We start from the raw sequence: 19,303 nt of genomic DNA, 5'->3' as shown, positions 1-19,303 counted from the left end.
ACTTATTCGAATTATTAATATGTATAATATAGAACATTATGATTTATTATATTTACTATGCACGCTTATAAAATGGAGGTAGTCGCGGTATACTGAACGCGACAATATTGCCGCAGTGATCTAATATCACTCGTCGCCGTCATATTATTATAGAATTATAGAGAATAATCTCGCGCATACGACGCCGTTCTCGGCTGGGATTCAGTTATTAAATTATTTCCTAATGGTTTATCTTTCTCGTAACATTTGACAACGTATCATTATGCAATAAAGCTACACAAAGCGTACTTACTTTATTATCGTAAGCACGCGTATAAATAATATCGCCTGTTTATTATTGCGTATGCTGCTGGTTGCCCTCCACCGAGTGGATTTGTTTACTATCTTTTCCTGAAACACAAGCTCCGGGACATTCATATCTGTGCGGAACAGCCGATAGACGGTTTTCCCTATCAATCGTTGCGACGCCAACTCTCCTGTCTTAGCTACACTCGGAGGTCTATAACTAAATAAACTTTATAGTTATATGTTGTATATAGCTACAGTGAACCATCGTGTTTTAAAAAAATGACATCTTAAAATGCATTAGTCTTACACTGTTTACCAATAGTTTACCTGAACACTTAACAATAAGTACGTACGTCCTTGTCTGTTGCTCGAAAATTTAATTCAATTAAGTGCGCCAACTATTTCACTCTCCTCTTTCGCCATACTCTGTACAATATATATAACATTATACGTTATGGTAAATTGTGTACACGATGAGTTCAAATCGTGTAGTTACAGAATATCGATCAGTAATAATTTTCGTTTTTAGTTTAAATCACGATGGCCGTACGAATTGGTCGTATAACTACTTCGTTCTAACAGAAATGAACATTTCTCATCGACGTTATTACTCGTATCATGACAAAATGTCTAATGGCACTTGAAAATGAACTCATATTTCTGTGTAGTATTTGTAGAATAATCTAAAATATTGAACGAGAAAATGAATTTTAAAAATGTATAACTACCTATTATAATGCCTATAATACCTATTACACGTTTTCTTGTATTTGACAACCTTAGTTGAACATAAAATATATTATTCACATAAATACCCACATATACAAACGATTTCAGTATTGGTTTTGAATAATTTATTATGATGCGATAATATATGATATTTTATGGTATGGCGATAAAATACAGGCGTAATGTATATACACACTCGCGTGGCACTTATAAGTTATAACCGACACATACTTTTGTAAAATTCATCGTAATTACTATTGCGCGCGCGTGTATTTATGTATTGCAGCAGCGATAATACGTATTCGAGATACCTATTCAAAAAAAAAAAAAGTATATATATATATATATATCATTTTTTTAAACGTTCAAGTTGTACCGTCGATAAGTGTGTGTACAATCACTACAATCTGAAAGTGCAACTATGAGTAGGTATATAATAGTATTGAACGCGTACGACGTGCGTCGTTATTATTCGATCGTCGACGACGTATGTATTATTATACTTCGCTCTCGACCCGACGATCGAAAAACAACAAAAACAATTAAAACCTAAATAATATCATTAAAAGAAATAGAGAAATTTTAAAAAAAAAAAAGCCCCCTCGCGTGCTCGCTGGTTTCTCTCTCCTGCCGCGCGCGCCGAGTACGGCGCGCGGCGGCGGCGGCGGTGGCGATTCAAGGGCGTCACAATGGAGCGGGGCGTTGTGCGCGCAGCTGTTGGCACACTCCTCGTGCATGCGATCCCACCTCGCGCCACCTCGACGGCCGTCGTCACTCTCGTGCGCGTACTTGCGCGTGCGTGCACGGCTTTTTCGGCGCACCACAAAACAATCGCCAACCGCACACTATCGATGGCCGGTCGACGGCCGATAATCGTCGTCGATATCGCATTGTGCGCGTGCAGCAGCAGCAGCAGCGCTTCGGCGGCGGCAATAGCCCACGGCCGGGGGATGGGAGGGGGGCGTACGGAGCTGCCGGTCGTGTAGCGATAGCGACGACCGTCGGTTTTACATTATATCGGTAGGGCGGACGCGGGGAGAGGGGGGAGAACGGCGTGGGGAAAAAATCGATAGTGTACGAACGTGCCGCCGGGCGCGTGTGCGTGCGGGTCGTCGACGGGCGCTCACCGCGATTCCGGAGGACAGCCAGTTCGTGTTGAGCGCGCGGTTTGTCATGCCAGCAGTGGTTTTGCCGACTCGCCACTGTATAGCAGCAACGAACGCGACGACGTCGACGAAAAAATCGCCATCCACCGCCGTTACTATTGCTGCCGCTGCCGGTAACAATATTACGACGACGACGACTACTACGCTCTACTGGTTGCCTGTTGTGGATAGCCCGGCGTGTTGTTTTTGCTGTTATTGCGGCGGTCGGCTGTTCGTCGTCCCGACCACCACCGGACGTGTCAATACCACCGTCGGTCGCAGCAGTAGTCCGTTGAGCCGTTTCAACGCGTGTTCGCCGCCGCCCCCGTCGCGTAATAATTTCGGTAGGCTCTGCCGGTGTGACGGTGCCGTCGTCGCAGCCGCAGCCGCCACCACCGCCGCCGCCGCGGTCGTGCTACTCGTGCCGTATGTGCTTGGGCCGCCGTGCTTTCGACCGATCGTACTGCCGCCCACGTTCGTCACCGCCGCCAATCACCTCAGGCATCACCGCCGGATACATCACCAACACCTGTACAACACGGCCCTAGCCGGCAACAATATGGAAACTAGGTAAATACCAGCTCTGCTAATCGACCGTAATCGTCGGTTTATCTGTCGCCACGCGTAGAGTTTTTGCGCTGATAATATTTTTAGAACTCGGTTTTAATCGTCGTCGTCGACGATAACGTTTTAGAAGCAATAACAACAACAATAATAATATAATACTCGTGTCGCGCACGTCCTCGCCGTCGACCAATCACGAGTTGTCCGTAATAATAATTATTATCAAATAAAATAATGATAATAATAATAATAATAATAATAATAATAATAATATATTATGCGCACACCGTGTGTCATAATAATATTATATCATACGTCGTTCTACTTATCATCGAAGTATCCCGTGATAACCGTTTACTTTGTGTTCTCGTGTCGTTTAACCCTTTCGCGAAGACCCGTCACCGCCGCCGCCGCCGCCGTCGTCCCTACCTACTCGTCCAACTATCTACCTACCTTCCAATCTGACTACCTACGGTCGGCGCCGCGTACGACTCGATGCACGGCAACAGCGGACGCCATCGTTTATTGAACCGGTCTTGAAAAAACCGCTTCGGTTGCCCTTGAACCCATATCCCCGGCTCGCTACCATGGTATCTCGTGTTATAGGTACACACATAATATACAACGTTCGGTCGCCGTTCTCTTTTTCTGTTTTGAGTTTTTTTTATTATTATTATTCCTTTCTGAGACTCTGTCGAGCAGACCGAGGGCTTTATTTCGGTCCTATTTGGCGGTGGGGAAAAGGCGTATAGTGGAGGGGAAGGGAGGGGAGTTGGCGCAACGACGTTACACAACAGCTGCTGCTACGCACGTTGTGTGTGTGTGTGTGCGTGTTTTATTTTTCGAAGCACAAAGAATATTATACTAAAAAATTTTTACCAGTGAAAGTTTTTTCGCTTCCGCCCCGTCGTCGTCACCGCCGCCGCCGCCGCCGCATATACAACAACAACGGCGGCGGTCGCCTGAAATAATTACACTGGGCCGGGGCCCGGTGGTCAGCACGAGCCGCAGGGACGTTGACCTCCTCCGCCACCGCCACCGCCGTATAATTATACGCGAAACGGCCATCCCCTTTTGTTGTAACGGTTCGGTTGCGCAATGCCCGTTGGTGTGGAGGAAGTACGTCGCTGAGGGGTAGTGTGCTGGCGGTGAAGTGTGTGTGTGTGCGCGCGTGTACGTATAAAAGGGTGTGCGGGTTAGTGGTAATGGTAGTAGTGGTAGAGCGGTGCGGGTATAGACAGCTCACAATGCGTATTAAAAAAAAAAAAATAAATAAAAATAAAAAAAGCTCCCCTCGTAGTTTTGTATTATGTATATGACGTGATAAATGCGTTCCGGGCGCTGTGTACAATGTAAAATGCACTTAAATGCGCACTGCTGTTGTGTGTGTGTGTGTGTGTAGTGTTCGCCAGGGTTAGGCGAACGTATGTTACTGCTATAGGTAGACCGGCGAATAATACACAACTACTACAATGTGTGTTTGCATTGCGCTCGTAGGTACTTTTGGCCGTGTTTGTTTTTTCCTCTCTCGAAAAAAGCGCCAAAAATAGGCTACGCTCACGCCCACAGAACAAAGCGCAAAAATATATATATATATTTATTTTATATCGTGTTCGTGTTTTTAACAATATTATTGACCGTAACAAATTTTATTTTACGGGCTCAGCTAGGCCGGAATGTTTTATAACATTATTATACCTACGGTGCGTGTTTCCGATATGTAGACCAGTAACACGGCCTATATATTATCTTACTTTTATAGATTGTTGTGCTCGACGGGATAGATTTTTTTTGGTAAATAAAAAAAGGACTCGGGATTGATAAAACTCGTGGATTACAACATAAATAACTCGATGATAGTATAACGAGAGCCATGTGTGGCTGACAATGACTGTGTGTAATGCGTAGGTCTCTTATAGCTTCTCGCGATAGGTTTGTTGTACTTAAATAAATATCGATACGTTATCGTTGATCGCCCGACGGAATATTATTCTATTCGTTGTGTTCGGTTCGGCACGACGAAGTCTTTATCAACAATATTATATTATAGATACGACGTGAACGGTCGTTTGGTTGACGCATTATACGTTTGCCGTTTGCAGATGATGTATTGTGCTCGCGCGTATGGTATATAATATAATGTATATGTATAGTGTACTATGACTTTCGGAACGCACTCGAAAAAATGTCGTTAACGCCGCATCCCTCGTGCGGTAAGAATATATACATGGGGAGCAATGGGAAAAAGGGACATGACAGTGGCTGCGCGCACCCCTGCAAATCCCCGCGACGAGAGAGAACCCTCTCCGGAGACCGCGGCCTCGACCCTTCGTTGAGAGAAAGAAACCGTCGTCTTGCCACGTCTCGGCGGGTTCCCAAAATGCGGTGCGTGTGTGCTATACGGTTTCGAGAATCGTTCGTTTTTACATCGGACGTATATCTATAAGTACATATTATATTACACCGTACACGAACGACGGATATGGTCGTTGCCGCAGCCGATGTATACGGTCTCGACACGCACGTAAAAAGCCGTGGCGGCGAGTAAATTCTGTGTGTGTGTGTGTGTACGAAAGAAAGAAAGAGAGAGAGACTGAGTGATTCGAGTTGGAGTGGTATAGAGTACCCCAGAAAGCAACGTTGCCGGTCCGTGCGCCGGCCCGGCCATCTGTGTGCGGTCGTTCTTTGTTTATTACGTATCTCCGGACACGACGTCTACGCCAGTAAATCGCCGTCGCTGGTGCTACGGTTGTTTTAACTCCAACCCACTGCCTGCCGTCGTGTTCGTCAAGATGTGAGACACACTAATAATTCGTTTTAGATATCTACACTATCCTAAGCGCCCCAGCGATCACGAGGTTTCGGTCGTAATTCCGTCCAAAATGTAATTCGGGTGGGAGAGGGACAAAAACCTTAAAGGGAAAACGTTGACGACAATCGTATAAAAGTCATCGCACACTATTTCGTTATCTATTCTTTTATCGCGGTTTTGTGCTGCTCTTGTATACTTATCACAACAAATATTACTACGTTATAATAGAATACATATAATACGATTGTGACAACTTTTCTCGTACCATCTGTCTCTCCTCGTAAACGGTAGAAAAATTATTGTGTTTGTGTCTGTGACTCTGTGAGTGTGTGTATATATTTCGTCCACCTACAACCGACGCCACAAGCAGCAGCAGCGACTACAGCCCCCTTTCACTACGAGTTTTTTCTTCTCTCCCATCCTCTCTGTCCGACCGTCTCTCTGTAACCTTTTGTGTGTCCGCTATACACACACCTGGGTCGTCGTCGTCGCCGACACCGCCTGGTCCGTCGGCGGCTGCTGTGTACGGGTGAGCTGGCGGGGCGAGGAGGTGTGGGACTATCAGTGTATAAGAGTGTGTGTGTGTGTGTGTGTGAGCGCAGGTATCGCCAGGTGGTTTTTATTATTATAGTTTTTTTTTTTCCCCGACGGATCCGTCGAGAGACACCCACCGTACGCGTACATAATAATATCCAACAACAATACAAAACTTTTGTGAATAACACCTCATCCACCCTCGCGTTGTCGCGCCGCCGTTCGAATATAATATGTGGTGAGTGAGGAGTACCTGTTGTGCGAGAAAATAAAATAACATATTATACGTCTTCTGTCCCGACGACGACGACGACGACGACGGTGTCTCCGAGAGATTTATTTATTGGAATTCGTCGTATTTTACTCGTACATTATTTTATATATTATATTATTAATGTGAGACGTCGAATGTGGCGGCGCCGTGCGAATACCTTCGAATCCGCCTTGGCCTAATTTCCCGCACAGCGTTGTGTAGTAATATTTCTGCGGCGTGTATGGCAACAGTAGTAGAGTAGGTAGTGTTTTATTTATAATATTATATTATTATGCGTTAATGTATTTTTTGTTATTATTTTTCTCAATCTTCTAGCGCCACGCGCCGTTAGAAATTTCTCGCGTCGATTCTGGTGAAAAGTGAAATCATATTCGGTTTTCGGTCGAATTGTCACAGGACAAAGAATAATAGCGGAAAAGAATTAACATCGGTTATTTATTTTTGTATATTTTGTATTTCCTCTCGCATTTTATACCCGTGTAGGTAGTAGCACAATATACTTTATACCCATAGTTATCTAATCGGAATTACGTATTTTTTTTTTCTATCGAATTCTACAGATAAAATCTGTTCCGTTTTAAGAGATTTGCTTTTTTTTCTTCCAATATTGCCGGTCGTAATCGAAGTGATTCGTGTCGATCATTATTGAGATATTGATGGACGAATAGATATTATATAGATATTTTAACAGGCGGACGGAGAAGGCGAGAAAAGACGGTGAGCTGTTGTGGTAGCAGCGTCTTAGCTTCTCTTCGATTGTTTACGTTTAAGAGTGTGTGACATTTACGAACAAGGCCGACTAGCTTCTGGCTGTATCCACTAATAATAATTATTCACAAATGAACATATGTATTTTTGTAATGACATCGTTGGATCAATAAAGAAGTCATTATGCGGGTCAAGGTATTGGGTATTAAACGACAGTTTTATCTTGCAAATAATACCAAATTTAATTGTCTTTAAGAAAGTAATTGTAGCTGATTTGATTTTATCAGAAAATATTCAAGCTAAGATGTTGTATTATCATTTAAAATATCTAAATGTGTTTTCAGCTTATATTATTATACACACACAATACTTATGTATAAATATGTCATATCGAATGAGAAACGTGCTAATTTGCGTAGATTACTATATTTGTATATTTATTTAACCATTGATAATGCCGATTAAGAAATACTTGGGTATCTTACTTCAATAAAAATTACGCGTGTATTAACCAGTAGTTCATATTTATTAGCAGTAGAATGGTATACTAAACACTTTTTGACCCGTTTGTTTTGTATAATATAATGACAATTACTTCGTAAAAACTTAAAAACGATTTTTTTTCGGATTTACGAGCCCGTACTCGAATACAAACTCGTGTAAGACTTAATTTACGATGTACGCAAACACGGGGATATATTTTTTCTTTCAAAGTATGCAAAATAGCAATGCACAGCTGTGCGGAACAAGCAGCTGGTAGTTACTCGCGTCCTGGGAATATTCACGAGTTTTTCCCTTCTCCCAGTCATCGTTATTTTATAAATGCTCTTTTAGAATTCCAGGACCCCCCTCATCATTACGGTTAACATGAACGCGATGCAGCAGATCGTCGTCCACTTGATCTTATATACGAAAAATGTATGTCTACTTTAGTCGTCCAACTGTATTTATATGAATACATCGTATCGTAACACCGTATTATTCATTTCCGCCAATATACAAATTTTGTAGTTTGAAAAAAAAAATCAAAGAATCCTAGCTAAAATGGAACTTGAATTGCCACCGTTAGTGCAGACGATCGCTGCGGTTCTCTTTAATTGGCTACCCTTCTCCGTTATACGTATTTTACGATCAGCTGTTCTCGTAGTATATCGGACGATTCACACCTTAAGAACATAATATAATATAGGGTGGTGGAGAATTGTCTTTAGCCCCCAAGTACACACGGTCCCGTTTATACAACGGGATCCCTCATGCGGGACAATTATTATGCGAGCAGTGATGGCCAAATGTACGGGGCGGACCGGTAACCGATGCCTTGAACCAACACCGCTTTGGAAACCCCTCGGCGACGAGACCGGTTGAAAAGGAGGTGCGATGACACCATTAGGACGACATTATCATATCCCTCCGACGGTTACGAACCCCGTGCGAGAAAGGGTTCCCCGTGCGGGAATACCGGTTGGTATAGACGTAGAAACGGAGAGAGAGAACAACAACAATGAAAGAAGAGGATTCCTATTTGGCTTTGGTTCCCACCGTCTGTGTCAAGGGCGGTTAGTCGTCTGCCGTCGCGTCTTCCTAAACTGTCTTGTCGCTCTCAGTGTAGTTTTCGGTGCGTTCTCGGCTCGTTAACGTTTTTATTTAATATTTACTTTGTTATTTCTGTATTATTTTTCCTATTCGCTTTGGTGCTCCGAGTTTAGTGAACGTTAAGTTAGTTAATTTTATACCTATACATACTAAATATTTATCATGAATCGCGATTACCTTACCGTAAGAGCCCAAATGTCCACATTATTTCCTCCGTAAGTATATAACCGTCTATATTAACATCGATTTGTAGCGTAATAACTCTTTAGAGTATTACGATTAAAATATCATAAATGTATTTAAAATTGAGGAGCAATAATTAAAACCATCAAGTACTTATAGTGCAAATATATACCTCGTCGTGCGTGTATATTAATTTCCTTGACATTTTTCTCGATGTTTGCTTAACTCGTGTATATAGGTAATGTGTATACACGTAATATAGGTACGGTCTTAAAAAGTGTCCGTTTTTTTTTCTTTTCATTTTCCACTTGAACGACTAGTTTCTCCTATCGGCGGAGCATAGTATATATGTGTACCTACTACTATATCATTATTATTTGAGACCTCAAACGGAAACCCTAACAACACAACGTCGTCGTATAACATGGGAAATATGTATGTGTGTGTCCTAGTTAGGAAATACGCGTAACAACCGGTGGCGCCCGGGCACAACTAAGTCAAGGGTATTATTATATATTATACTCTTTACACTGTTGTGCACCGCGCGTATATATAGTGTCGGGCCAGAAGTGGCGGTCGGATAGCACGGCGGCAGTGTCTGTGATATGGTAGTACGGCTGAGGTTTTTTTTTTTCTTATATTAGTCATTATTATTATTATTTTTTACGCAATCGATTGCGACACGCCGTGCCCGGGAAAGCCGCCGCGCGACGGACGGGAAAACGCGACCGCGTGTAACGACTCAGCCGCTGTGGTGGCGGTGGCAGCGGCAACAGCAACAGCGACGAAGCAATTTACCAGCGCGAAAAGGAAGTGACCTTGGTCGCGGGCGGCCTTGTCCGACGGTGGTTATAATATAGTTGCAGTCTATGTATATTAATATACCTACCTATGGTCGATAGCTTATGAAACTATAGTGTGCCCCTACTCGCCTCTCCGTCCGCCCACCCTTTGCCATCTCACGTCCATCGGCGTGTAATATGTGTGTATATTTATTATGTATTCCTCTCCGTTCGCCTTTCATATAACACCCACAACCCCGTTTACAAAATCGTGTCGATCACGTTTCCTGAAACGACGAGTAAAAAAAAAAAAATTAAATCGTGCTCGGTGTAAAAATAAATTATAAAAACTCCTCGAGTTCTTTGATTTTCGTGATTTCCAGAATAATAACGGGGGTCCCACTTCCACTGCAGTAAAATGTGTTTAAGGTGTATAATATGCATCAATTTGCGTAATGTTTTTTTTTCTCAATACTCGAAACGTTTTTCTGTAGAGACTTATGACTTATCTCGCAACATGATGTTTATACGGCAACGAGTGAACGACGGTTGTAAATCAAGTTATATTGTGTTTATTTTGTTCGTGTCGACAATGTGGCGTTACGAAATCGCGTACGTTTCCAATTCACGGCGTCGGTCGTATACGCCTATACAAATATGTGTATTCTCGTGGAATAATACCTTATAGCAGTACAGTGTCGCCCATAAAACAGTTGACGATCACAGCGCGGTCGGTCTTTGTGTCGGCCACGACTGCAATGCCAAGCCTAACTCTTATCAACGATTACACAGAAACGCGAAGTGTGCAGTGATAAACGTTTGACAAGATAGAGAAAGGGACATAAAAAACCGTATGTACGCTTGCGCGCTTATTTTTAAATTTTTTTTTTTTTGACGTCATGAGAACGAAATTGTCAGTGTATCGTAATCGTGAAAAGAAGATTATATATGTATAGGATGTGTATCAACTATCAATACTGCACTTATTAGTGATAGGGACTTGGGTGTATATTATTATGCATAATATAATATATATTATTATAATAATATATTTAATAATAATAAAATTATTAACGCTGTGCGCCGGCTTCGGTGCGCACCTATCTATACATCATAGTCGCGCACCAAGGCCAGACTCGGTTCCGAAGGCTGCTGGTTCTCGGGTGACGTCACACCTGGTTTCTTTGTTGTCTCGTTTTCCGCTATATACCGTGTGCGTGTACCTATACGTGCCCGCCTATATATATTATAATTTATAAAGATATAATATCGTTGTTCGTCGTTGTTGTCAGGCCACAAAAAAAAATGGTAACCACTGAGAAATTTCACCCGAAATATTGACTTATATTATAATATTATGTTTATCTATTTTCGTACCCCACGTTGACTCGGGAACCACCATTTTGATGCTAACTGCTGGATACTAAATGTAAAAAAAAGAACAATTTTATATAAATAATGATGTACATTTTAAAACTTCCCGGAAGAGGAGAAAAAAGAGGTTGCACCACACTGAGGTAAATACATGGTGGCACAGATTTCTACGGAAAACATACATATACCTACTTTTGTACTGTATTATATTGCTGCACCCAAGAAAATCGCATTTTGGTCTGTGAAGTACGAGTACCTTATATTATATTACACTATTATAGTTTTATTTCGTATTGTATGCGGTCACGTTGTACAAAATCGAAGAAAAAACCAATCCGGATGCCCATTCGAAAAAAAATTATGTTCTACCACATCATAAATTATATATATTTTATACCCAACTCAGAGAAAATGCATTGTTATATTATATTCGGCATCGACAGTGTGTGTTTGTCGTCGTTATTTAGGTTCATGTCGAGTGTCGACAAACCGTTTGAACTACGAACTCGGTAAAATGACAATCGTTATTCGTCGTTTGACCGACAGTATAATATAATAATATAGTATACTAATAACATCAATATATACGTATACTGCGATGACTGAGCTACGTGTTTTTCACATTACACACCTCCGGTATGCACTCCGTATTCGACATTATTTCGTTATGCCTTAAGTTGTGCGAATACCACCGCTGGTTGTCCTTCGAACTCACGAAATGTGTTTTCCTAATAATATTTCGGGCATAAGACAAAACAAAATAAAAATACATTTATAATATATAATATATTTTATAGATTTGGAGAACGCCACTGTGGTTTGAAATTTCGGTTTCTAAACAGATTTATAGTGGCAATTAACGTATTATGTTGCGTTAAACCAATAACCTTGGCATTGACAGTATATATATATATGTATACAATATTAAAGAGTTATCGTATCTATCTCGTCCTTAAATATCAACGACTCCAGTAATCTCTTCCTTGATGACATAATGACGGTAAAATGTACAGTGTAGGACGCGTATCATTTACGCAAAAAAACAAAAGTAATGTTGGATTTTGAGTTCGCAAAATAATGACCAGCGGTTTTTATTGTTGTAACTGGTGGCGGCGCCAGCCTTGTGCGCTTGAGAACCAGGAAGGCCTTCGGCAATTATACGTATATACTATATATATATATATACATGCACCAAAGTAATATATATATATATATATGTATAATAAACAGTATAGAAATGCGTTTTCGTCGATATCTATAATGTATTTATGTGTAAAAAAAAACGAACAAAGACTATGTTAAAAAACTAAATCTCTGAACAGGGGCGTTGTTGCCGTAACGTGTGTGCATACACCTGTCCCTCTACCCTCGAATTAGGTCAGCCATCTGCCGATCCCGTTTCTTCAATTGGAGACAATTATAACGTTTTTTTTTTACAACAAACGTATATCTTGAGCCACTGCACATAATATTATGTTCATGCACACATACCAATGTGTTTGTCAACAGGTGTTTTGCATTGATATTTCATAGACTAATGTTTTTTGTTTTTTTTTTGTTTCAGGTCAGTATATTTGGGTTTAGACGAAGAATCATATGCTAGCATTAAAGATTCTGTTAAAGAGTTGTGGAATCTAATAGGGTGAGTGTTATTGTAACGATATTTAACGCCACCGACGGCGGCGGCGGCGGCTTTGTTGTGAATATACGGACTGGAGTGTCGCGTATATAATATAGTGTCCGTGAGGTGGTCGCGCACAAGCCGTTCGCCGTTGGTGGTCCACGAAGGCCTGTCCCGGTTTTGTACCGCAGCTGCAGGAATTTATTAAATTCGCGGAATCTGCAGTTTCATGTCGCAGCCGTGACGCGCGTACTCGCACCGTTTACGGGCGTGTTTTCGGGTCCTTTTCTCGTTTTCGGGTCCTTTTTATCGTTTCCACTAGGCGGCTGTACGGGGTTTTAAGGATTACTTCGGTTTTTCTTCGGTACTCGCGCTACAATATATAGGTAGTAACGTATAATATAACAGCATATAATATACAGGGTGTGCGCATTTCAAGCGGAGAAGAGATCCCGTGGACCAGATAAGTTTCCGCGTATATTGATAAAGCCGAAGCGAAGCTTTTGCGTTGGGGTGGCACTATCCCCATAGCAACACCCGTGCCCCCCACCACTGCTGTGCGTTTGTGCGCTCCTCGTTCAGCTCCCCTCACCCCGTCGTCTATACCTATCCCTAACCCCATGTTCGTTGTACTTTAGGGCGTGGCGCTCGCCATCGTAAAGTTACCCGCTGCAATGCCGAAAAGCGTTTTGTGCGTCATGTATATACGACGTTGGGGATTTATATACCGACCGGATTTTCCGTAGCGCTGCAGCGCGCGACGGTGACAAAGAAATGGTGCAGCGAATGCGCCGAGAGAGAGAGGGAGAGAGTTTGTATCGTACGCTATACAAAAACCGTTTTTTTTTCCTATGGGTTGTGCGATTTCGGTTCTACGTTCAACGGCTGCTACGCTAACTCTCTCCTCGGGGACTTTTAATTCGAGTTATTTCGATTTTTTTACTATTCGTATGTGTCGTGTGTACATACTGCAGCAGATAGATAACGCGCGTATACTGATAGTCTACACAATTATACTGCACCAACCTAGCGTGAACGAGTCGTAAAACTCTGGTTATCGTCATAATACTATAATCCCAATCGTTCTAACGTTTTCTTTGTGTTCTTATTTCTATACGTCAACGGATTATTTAAAACGAAAAATAAATAATAATGTGCCTTCTCCGAGCTCATATACCTATTACAATAATAATAATAATAAATATATTACAATATAATATTATGCACTACGTTACAAAAAAATATAATAATGTTATTATCGTAATGTACATCGACGGAGTACGTATAGTAATAACTTATAAGTGGTATGTATGTAGTATGTACCTACGTTGTATATTATAAAACCACGCGCGCGTGTACGCAGAAATGTTCACCGACGCATGTCGATATATGCGACTACCACGACAAACGCATACATAGTACACACCAAACACACATGCAGCTGTTAAAATACGTTTGTAATATTATTTCTAATAGTATTTTTTTCTTTCCTTTAACGTGAGACGCCTCTTGAAAACGGTCGACCGTTGTCGTCGTGCCTTATAATATTAATTGTAATGTAGTACCTATATAACTTGCATAACAATAGTACAATATGTTATCTTTAATGATAATCCACTCGTTATGGGCGCCTCCTATTGGTTCTCAGAGATATGAATGCGCCCAAAAAGTTGTCGAAGTTAACCATATATGGGTATGGGTCTGTCGATGTATACCATAGGTATGCAAAGTGAAGGGCTTTTTTTTTATTAGTAGTATAATTTTCGTTTTTATTATTATTTAATCGCCGCGTGCCTTATTTAAAAAAAAAATCCTTGACGTTGTGCTGTACAAAAATAAAAATTGTTTCGATGATCCACACACTACACACACCGCCTACTCTTTGTTGACTTTCTCCGATTCGTCCTCTTTATTGTGTGTATGTGTGTGTGTGTGTGTGTGTGTGTGTATGTATGTATACTCGGCGCTCTGCGATGTGTCGTCACAATAATATTACACACGCACAAAAGCGATGGCGAGCGTCCCACGTCCTCGGCTCAATACAGCAAACCTCTCCTCTCACCGCGTGCGTTTGTAACAAAACTCCGCTCAACTTTCACTCGATAAAAAATTTTTAAAAAAATAAATAAGAATTACGTTTCATGGTCGAACGTTTTCAGAGCGGAACTTATGACGACAGGATTATGTAATTTTCGTGAAAATCTCTCTTCCACCCCTATCGGTTATCCGGTGGGTAAAATGCGTGGTGACAAATAGGTACGCGTCACCGTTTCGTTGTCTTGTGATTAACGGCTACCGATAAAAATCGTTTTTATACATTATAATATAAATAGTAATACTTATACGGCTATATTATATACGTATTATACGAGTAAATTAAATATCGTTTCGACCAGCCTCGTGTTGATAATGTAATGATATGTAATACCTACGCGCCGCCCGTATGTGGTCCCACGATACTCACGGAACGAGGAAGTATAGGTTGACGTGTGAATGCGAAATATTATTATACGCTACCTATGTAACAGTCGGCAAACATAGTATATGAGCGCTACGACTGATATACACGACTGCGATGACGACACTGCTATTGAAAAACGCTCGTTCTAAAATTGAATTAAATCAGTCGTCCTCAAATATTGTACAATACTACTGTACAACCTATTTAAATTTGTTCTCTGCGGTGGCGTCTGGTCCGTCGTTTACATAGAAATATTATTCGTTTCGTCGGTACTTCGAGCTCTGTCTGCTGCACGCCGCCGTCCGCGTGTTATTATTTTAACTACTCGGACCAAGCGGTGCATGTCCTCGTTTCCTAAGGATATAATAATAATAATAATATATAATAAAATAAAATATTTATAATATGCGTGTATAATGACTTCTGTCGCGTATATTCCGCCACATGTCCGTCCGCCCGGATGTGTAATGTGTACGTGTGTTGCCGGGTATTCTGGGTGTAATGCATTGCCATATTAATAATATATAATGAAAACTGGCGGTGCACCGGGCGTGTGTGTGAAACACGTGTGCTTCAACATCATCAACCACTGCACTTCTCAGGTTTCCGAGTTCTCGTAAGTGTACGGTTTCTCTCTCGCGTATACGCTTATATTATGTGCGACGTGTATGCGCTCTGTATAAATACCACTCAATCATCATGTAATAAATTATTATATATTTGTATAGTATATGTCGTGTACCGGTCGATGACAGAGATTATTATTATTTCGCTGCGCATTTTCAGTACTCGACGACGTTTTTGTCGCATTCGATAACCGACATTGGTATATTATTATTATTATTTTTTTTTCATATTATTATATATATTGTTCCAACGGCGTCCTGTGCAGTGTACGTAGAATTTTACTCGTCTTCGTCGGCACAATATTGTTTTCTCGGCGTGTACTTCGCACACCTCCCCGCTGTTCTCGTAAGCGTGTTATACGCGATTTAGGACGCACTGGGAGAAAGTAAAAGTATATTATTTTTATTATGATTACCATAACGCCAACCGGAGCATCCCGTTGTCGTCGTCTGTCGGCAATGAACCAGTTACGGGTGTAATATAACGGGAGAAAGCGGCTCGAATATAATACGTTACGTGAACGCACGTAACTATAAAATGTGTATATGTATATATATATATATAGCAAGCACCCGCTCGTTGTCGGTGCTCGAGCGGTGGCGAAAGGGCGCGCGGGACGTAGAAGGGGCCTCGCTCGCCGCCCCGTTCACTTTTTTGCAATGACACGATTTTGGCCGTAATGGATTTTCCACCGCCGCCCAGGCGTGTAAAAAACGAAAATTTTTTTTTTAAAATAGCGCCGCCCGTAACAAACGACAGTGGTTTTATTTTCAATGGGAAACTCTGACTATGAGAACCAGCTCGTCACGCTTTTTATGTTTTACTTTTCCGTCGATACCGCGACGCTATACATACATATTATTAATTCCGTCATGACCGATTCCGCCTTTCCAGGGCATAAACCGGGGGTTGCAGTATATACTTATTATTATATCGTTATAATAATAATAATATTAATTCGGCTGGTGTTTTTATTTTTTTGCTGCCGTGTCCCGTCGAAACCACCTCGCTCGAGTGTTGTGAGTTAATTCTCCCACGTTTCGGCTCAATACAGCTGCGGCGTGTGTTTTAAATCATTATCACCATCACCGCGAAATTTGGTCGATGAGCTCTGTAGAGACGCCTCTGTTGCCCGAATATAACGACGTTGTAAAACTGTTTATAAAACGTACTTAAACTCTAGGGTTTCGTTTTTAATTGCCTGCAGTCGTCAAATTTTAAACTCGGGCTATGTTCGATCGATATAAGCACTATATATACATTATATATTATTACAATATATAGTACCATAGCTCTCTCTCTCATTAAAACGCGTCTCTGCTGCAGTTTATACATAATAATATCATTATACACGCGGTGGTTCCCCTCAAGCGTATGGCGCACACCGCCGGAAAAAAAGTTCCCGATTCCCCGGCGGGAATGAGTCACGCGGCGCACGAATAAAGCAAACCCCCGTGCTGCATAAGCGCTGCGCGAATCAATACCGCTCGCGCCGAGTCCTTTTTTTGTGCCCATCCTCGGCTCCCCTACTCCGGAGATCGTTAAACCCACGCCAACGGACGAAGTCGCGCGCGTACATTATTGTTGTGCTGCTGCTGTGTACGAACGCAAAAGCCGCGTGCCACTCACCCCTTTAGCAGAAGAGCACCGCCCCCGCTGCCTTTGACGCTGCTGCTGCTGTTCAACGACCCCGCGTCAACGGCCTTCAGAGTTTGTCGTGTATTCGATTAAATGGTTCGAATTGCGCTCCGTAATAAGAATTCGGGCCCGATGGGGTTGCTGCACATGTTTCCCGTCCGTTTGAAAGGGTCTGTCCGGATCTCCGCTATTCGCAATATATAATAATATACGTAACGAAACTTCCATATTACTGCAGTCTCGTGATGAGTAAAAAAAAAAAATCGTATACGATAGAGAAATTAGTAAAATATTATTACATAGGTAAATAAATAAATAAATTAAGTTCCATTTTGGCTATGTGGTTCTCAATACGGTTATTGTAGCAACAAATTGTATAATACCAACAATATCGTCGTACACTGTATATGCATAGTGTAGTTATACAATATTTTATATACCATAATACTATGCAAATTAAAAGTAAAACGGTAGCATTTAATTAAATTATAAGTATAATAATTTATTTAACGTACTGTTTTCAATTTCCTTATTTTATTACATATTGTTATCCGTGCAATACTAAATTTAAAACACCACAGCGTGCAATTCAGACACAATATTATATTATCTATTATACAATATATTTGTTTTGTTATAAGAGCTATGCGCCATTCGGATAATATGTAGCCCGATGGCGATACGTAATCGTATGACTTCCAAACCGGCCTGCGGAAATGCCATTTCTGCTATTTCCCGCCATCCATAGGAATAAAAACCGCAGAACAACATTAAATCGTCATCGAGAATCCCGTCTATTCGTATATCCCTCGATCAAATTTCGAGTTTATAATAACGAATTATTAACGCATTCTTATAGTTTCGGTTCGTTTCGTCCACGGGCCGTATATACTTTTGTGTGCGTGCGTTGCGTATATTCTACTACCGTCGCTTTCACTGGTTTTCACAACAGAGCTAGCTCGCGCCACCACAACCGTCGTCGAAATAAAAATATACCTATTAATGTACAACAATAAAAACTAAGACGGCGCCGCCAGTGTAATAGACTAATATAGACACATATTGTAGTATTATACTTTATTTACCTATACAAGACGTGGTCTAAATAGGTGATTTAACTATGTCGATATTTTCGGTTTTAAGTAGGACGTACCTATATTATATTTACGGTTGGTGTGAGCTATTATGCATTGTACAGTGAAAATTCCGAAATAAAAAATGATATTAGAATTTTCTGCAATTTTAGTGCCGTCGTGTTGTACGTTTATTCAGTGATAGTACTTTATGTCATGTCCTTGACGAATACGGCGCTTATTATTTTTTTTGTAATGGTGATTTTTTTTCCTTCTTTTTTGTACCTTCTAAACGTGTACTAAACGTACCTCGAACCTCTACTTACCATCACCTGCCAGCCAGTATACCTACTCCTATACATATGATAGAAGTATTATTTACAGATAGCGAAGACGATCGTTTTAGAAATGGAAAGTCGACCGTTTTGGGCGCACAATATAATTAAAGTAATATATTTATAATTGAAGATTGCATTTTTAGTTTTTGATCGCCTGCTGTAAAACGGCTGCTGCTGTGACGGCCTCGACACGTGTCCGAGGACACGGCAAATATTCGACAAATTACGCTATAGAACGTCCTGGTAGCGGTGTCCCCTTTAATTTCGTATTATTTTCAAGTGTAAATGTTAAGCCAATTTCGTTGATTATATCGTTGGTTATATAAATAAGCTGATACTATACAATGTGCTGTACAGGCGCGAGTTTGCACATTTTTTGCGTCCTCCAGGACATTCAAGGATGTGCCCTCGACGGACACGCGGCTAAATGTTCACGTATTTACCGATGGTGTTTAAAACAATATTGTGACTGTGTCTGCGGATTATTATTAATATTATGACCAATGTGTGAATTAGCGCTTTCAATGTTATCCGAATCTAAAATCAGGTCAATAGCGGT

At 41.2% G+C, this 19,303-nt stretch overlaps 1 protein-coding gene across 6 annotated transcripts in view; it reads left to right on the top strand.

The window, feature by feature from the left end:
• LOC114121342 (protein gustavus) overlaps positions 1-19,303 on the top strand; it is a 69,824-nt gene that overhangs the window by 44,239 nt on the left and 6,282 nt on the right. Inside the window, exons 1-2 of one of the 6 annotated variants that reach the window (XM_027983627.2) lie at positions 2,156-2,732; positions 12,551-12,628. The exons of 3 other annotated variants lie outside the window; for them this stretch is intronic. In XM_027983627.2, the coding sequence (XP_027839428.2) occupies positions 2,191-2,732; positions 12,551-12,628 (620 nt within the window). In that variant the 5' untranslated portion in view covers positions 2,156-2,190. Of the gene's footprint in view, positions 1-2,155; positions 2,733-8,684; positions 8,863-12,550; positions 12,629-19,303 lie in introns of those variants that run through there. 2 more of the 6 variants (XM_027983620.2, XM_027983619.2) reach the window with 2 other exon arrangements.

This window comes from Aphis gossypii, chromosome 2, assembly GCF_020184175.1.
Source record: "Aphis gossypii isolate Hap1 chromosome 2, ASM2018417v2, whole genome shotgun sequence".
Taxonomy (NCBI): domain Eukaryota; kingdom Metazoa; phylum Arthropoda; class Insecta; order Hemiptera; family Aphididae; genus Aphis; species Aphis gossypii.
The sequence above is the reverse complement of the archived record's forward strand: the minus strand, read 5'-3'. Positions and strand labels throughout refer to the sequence as shown.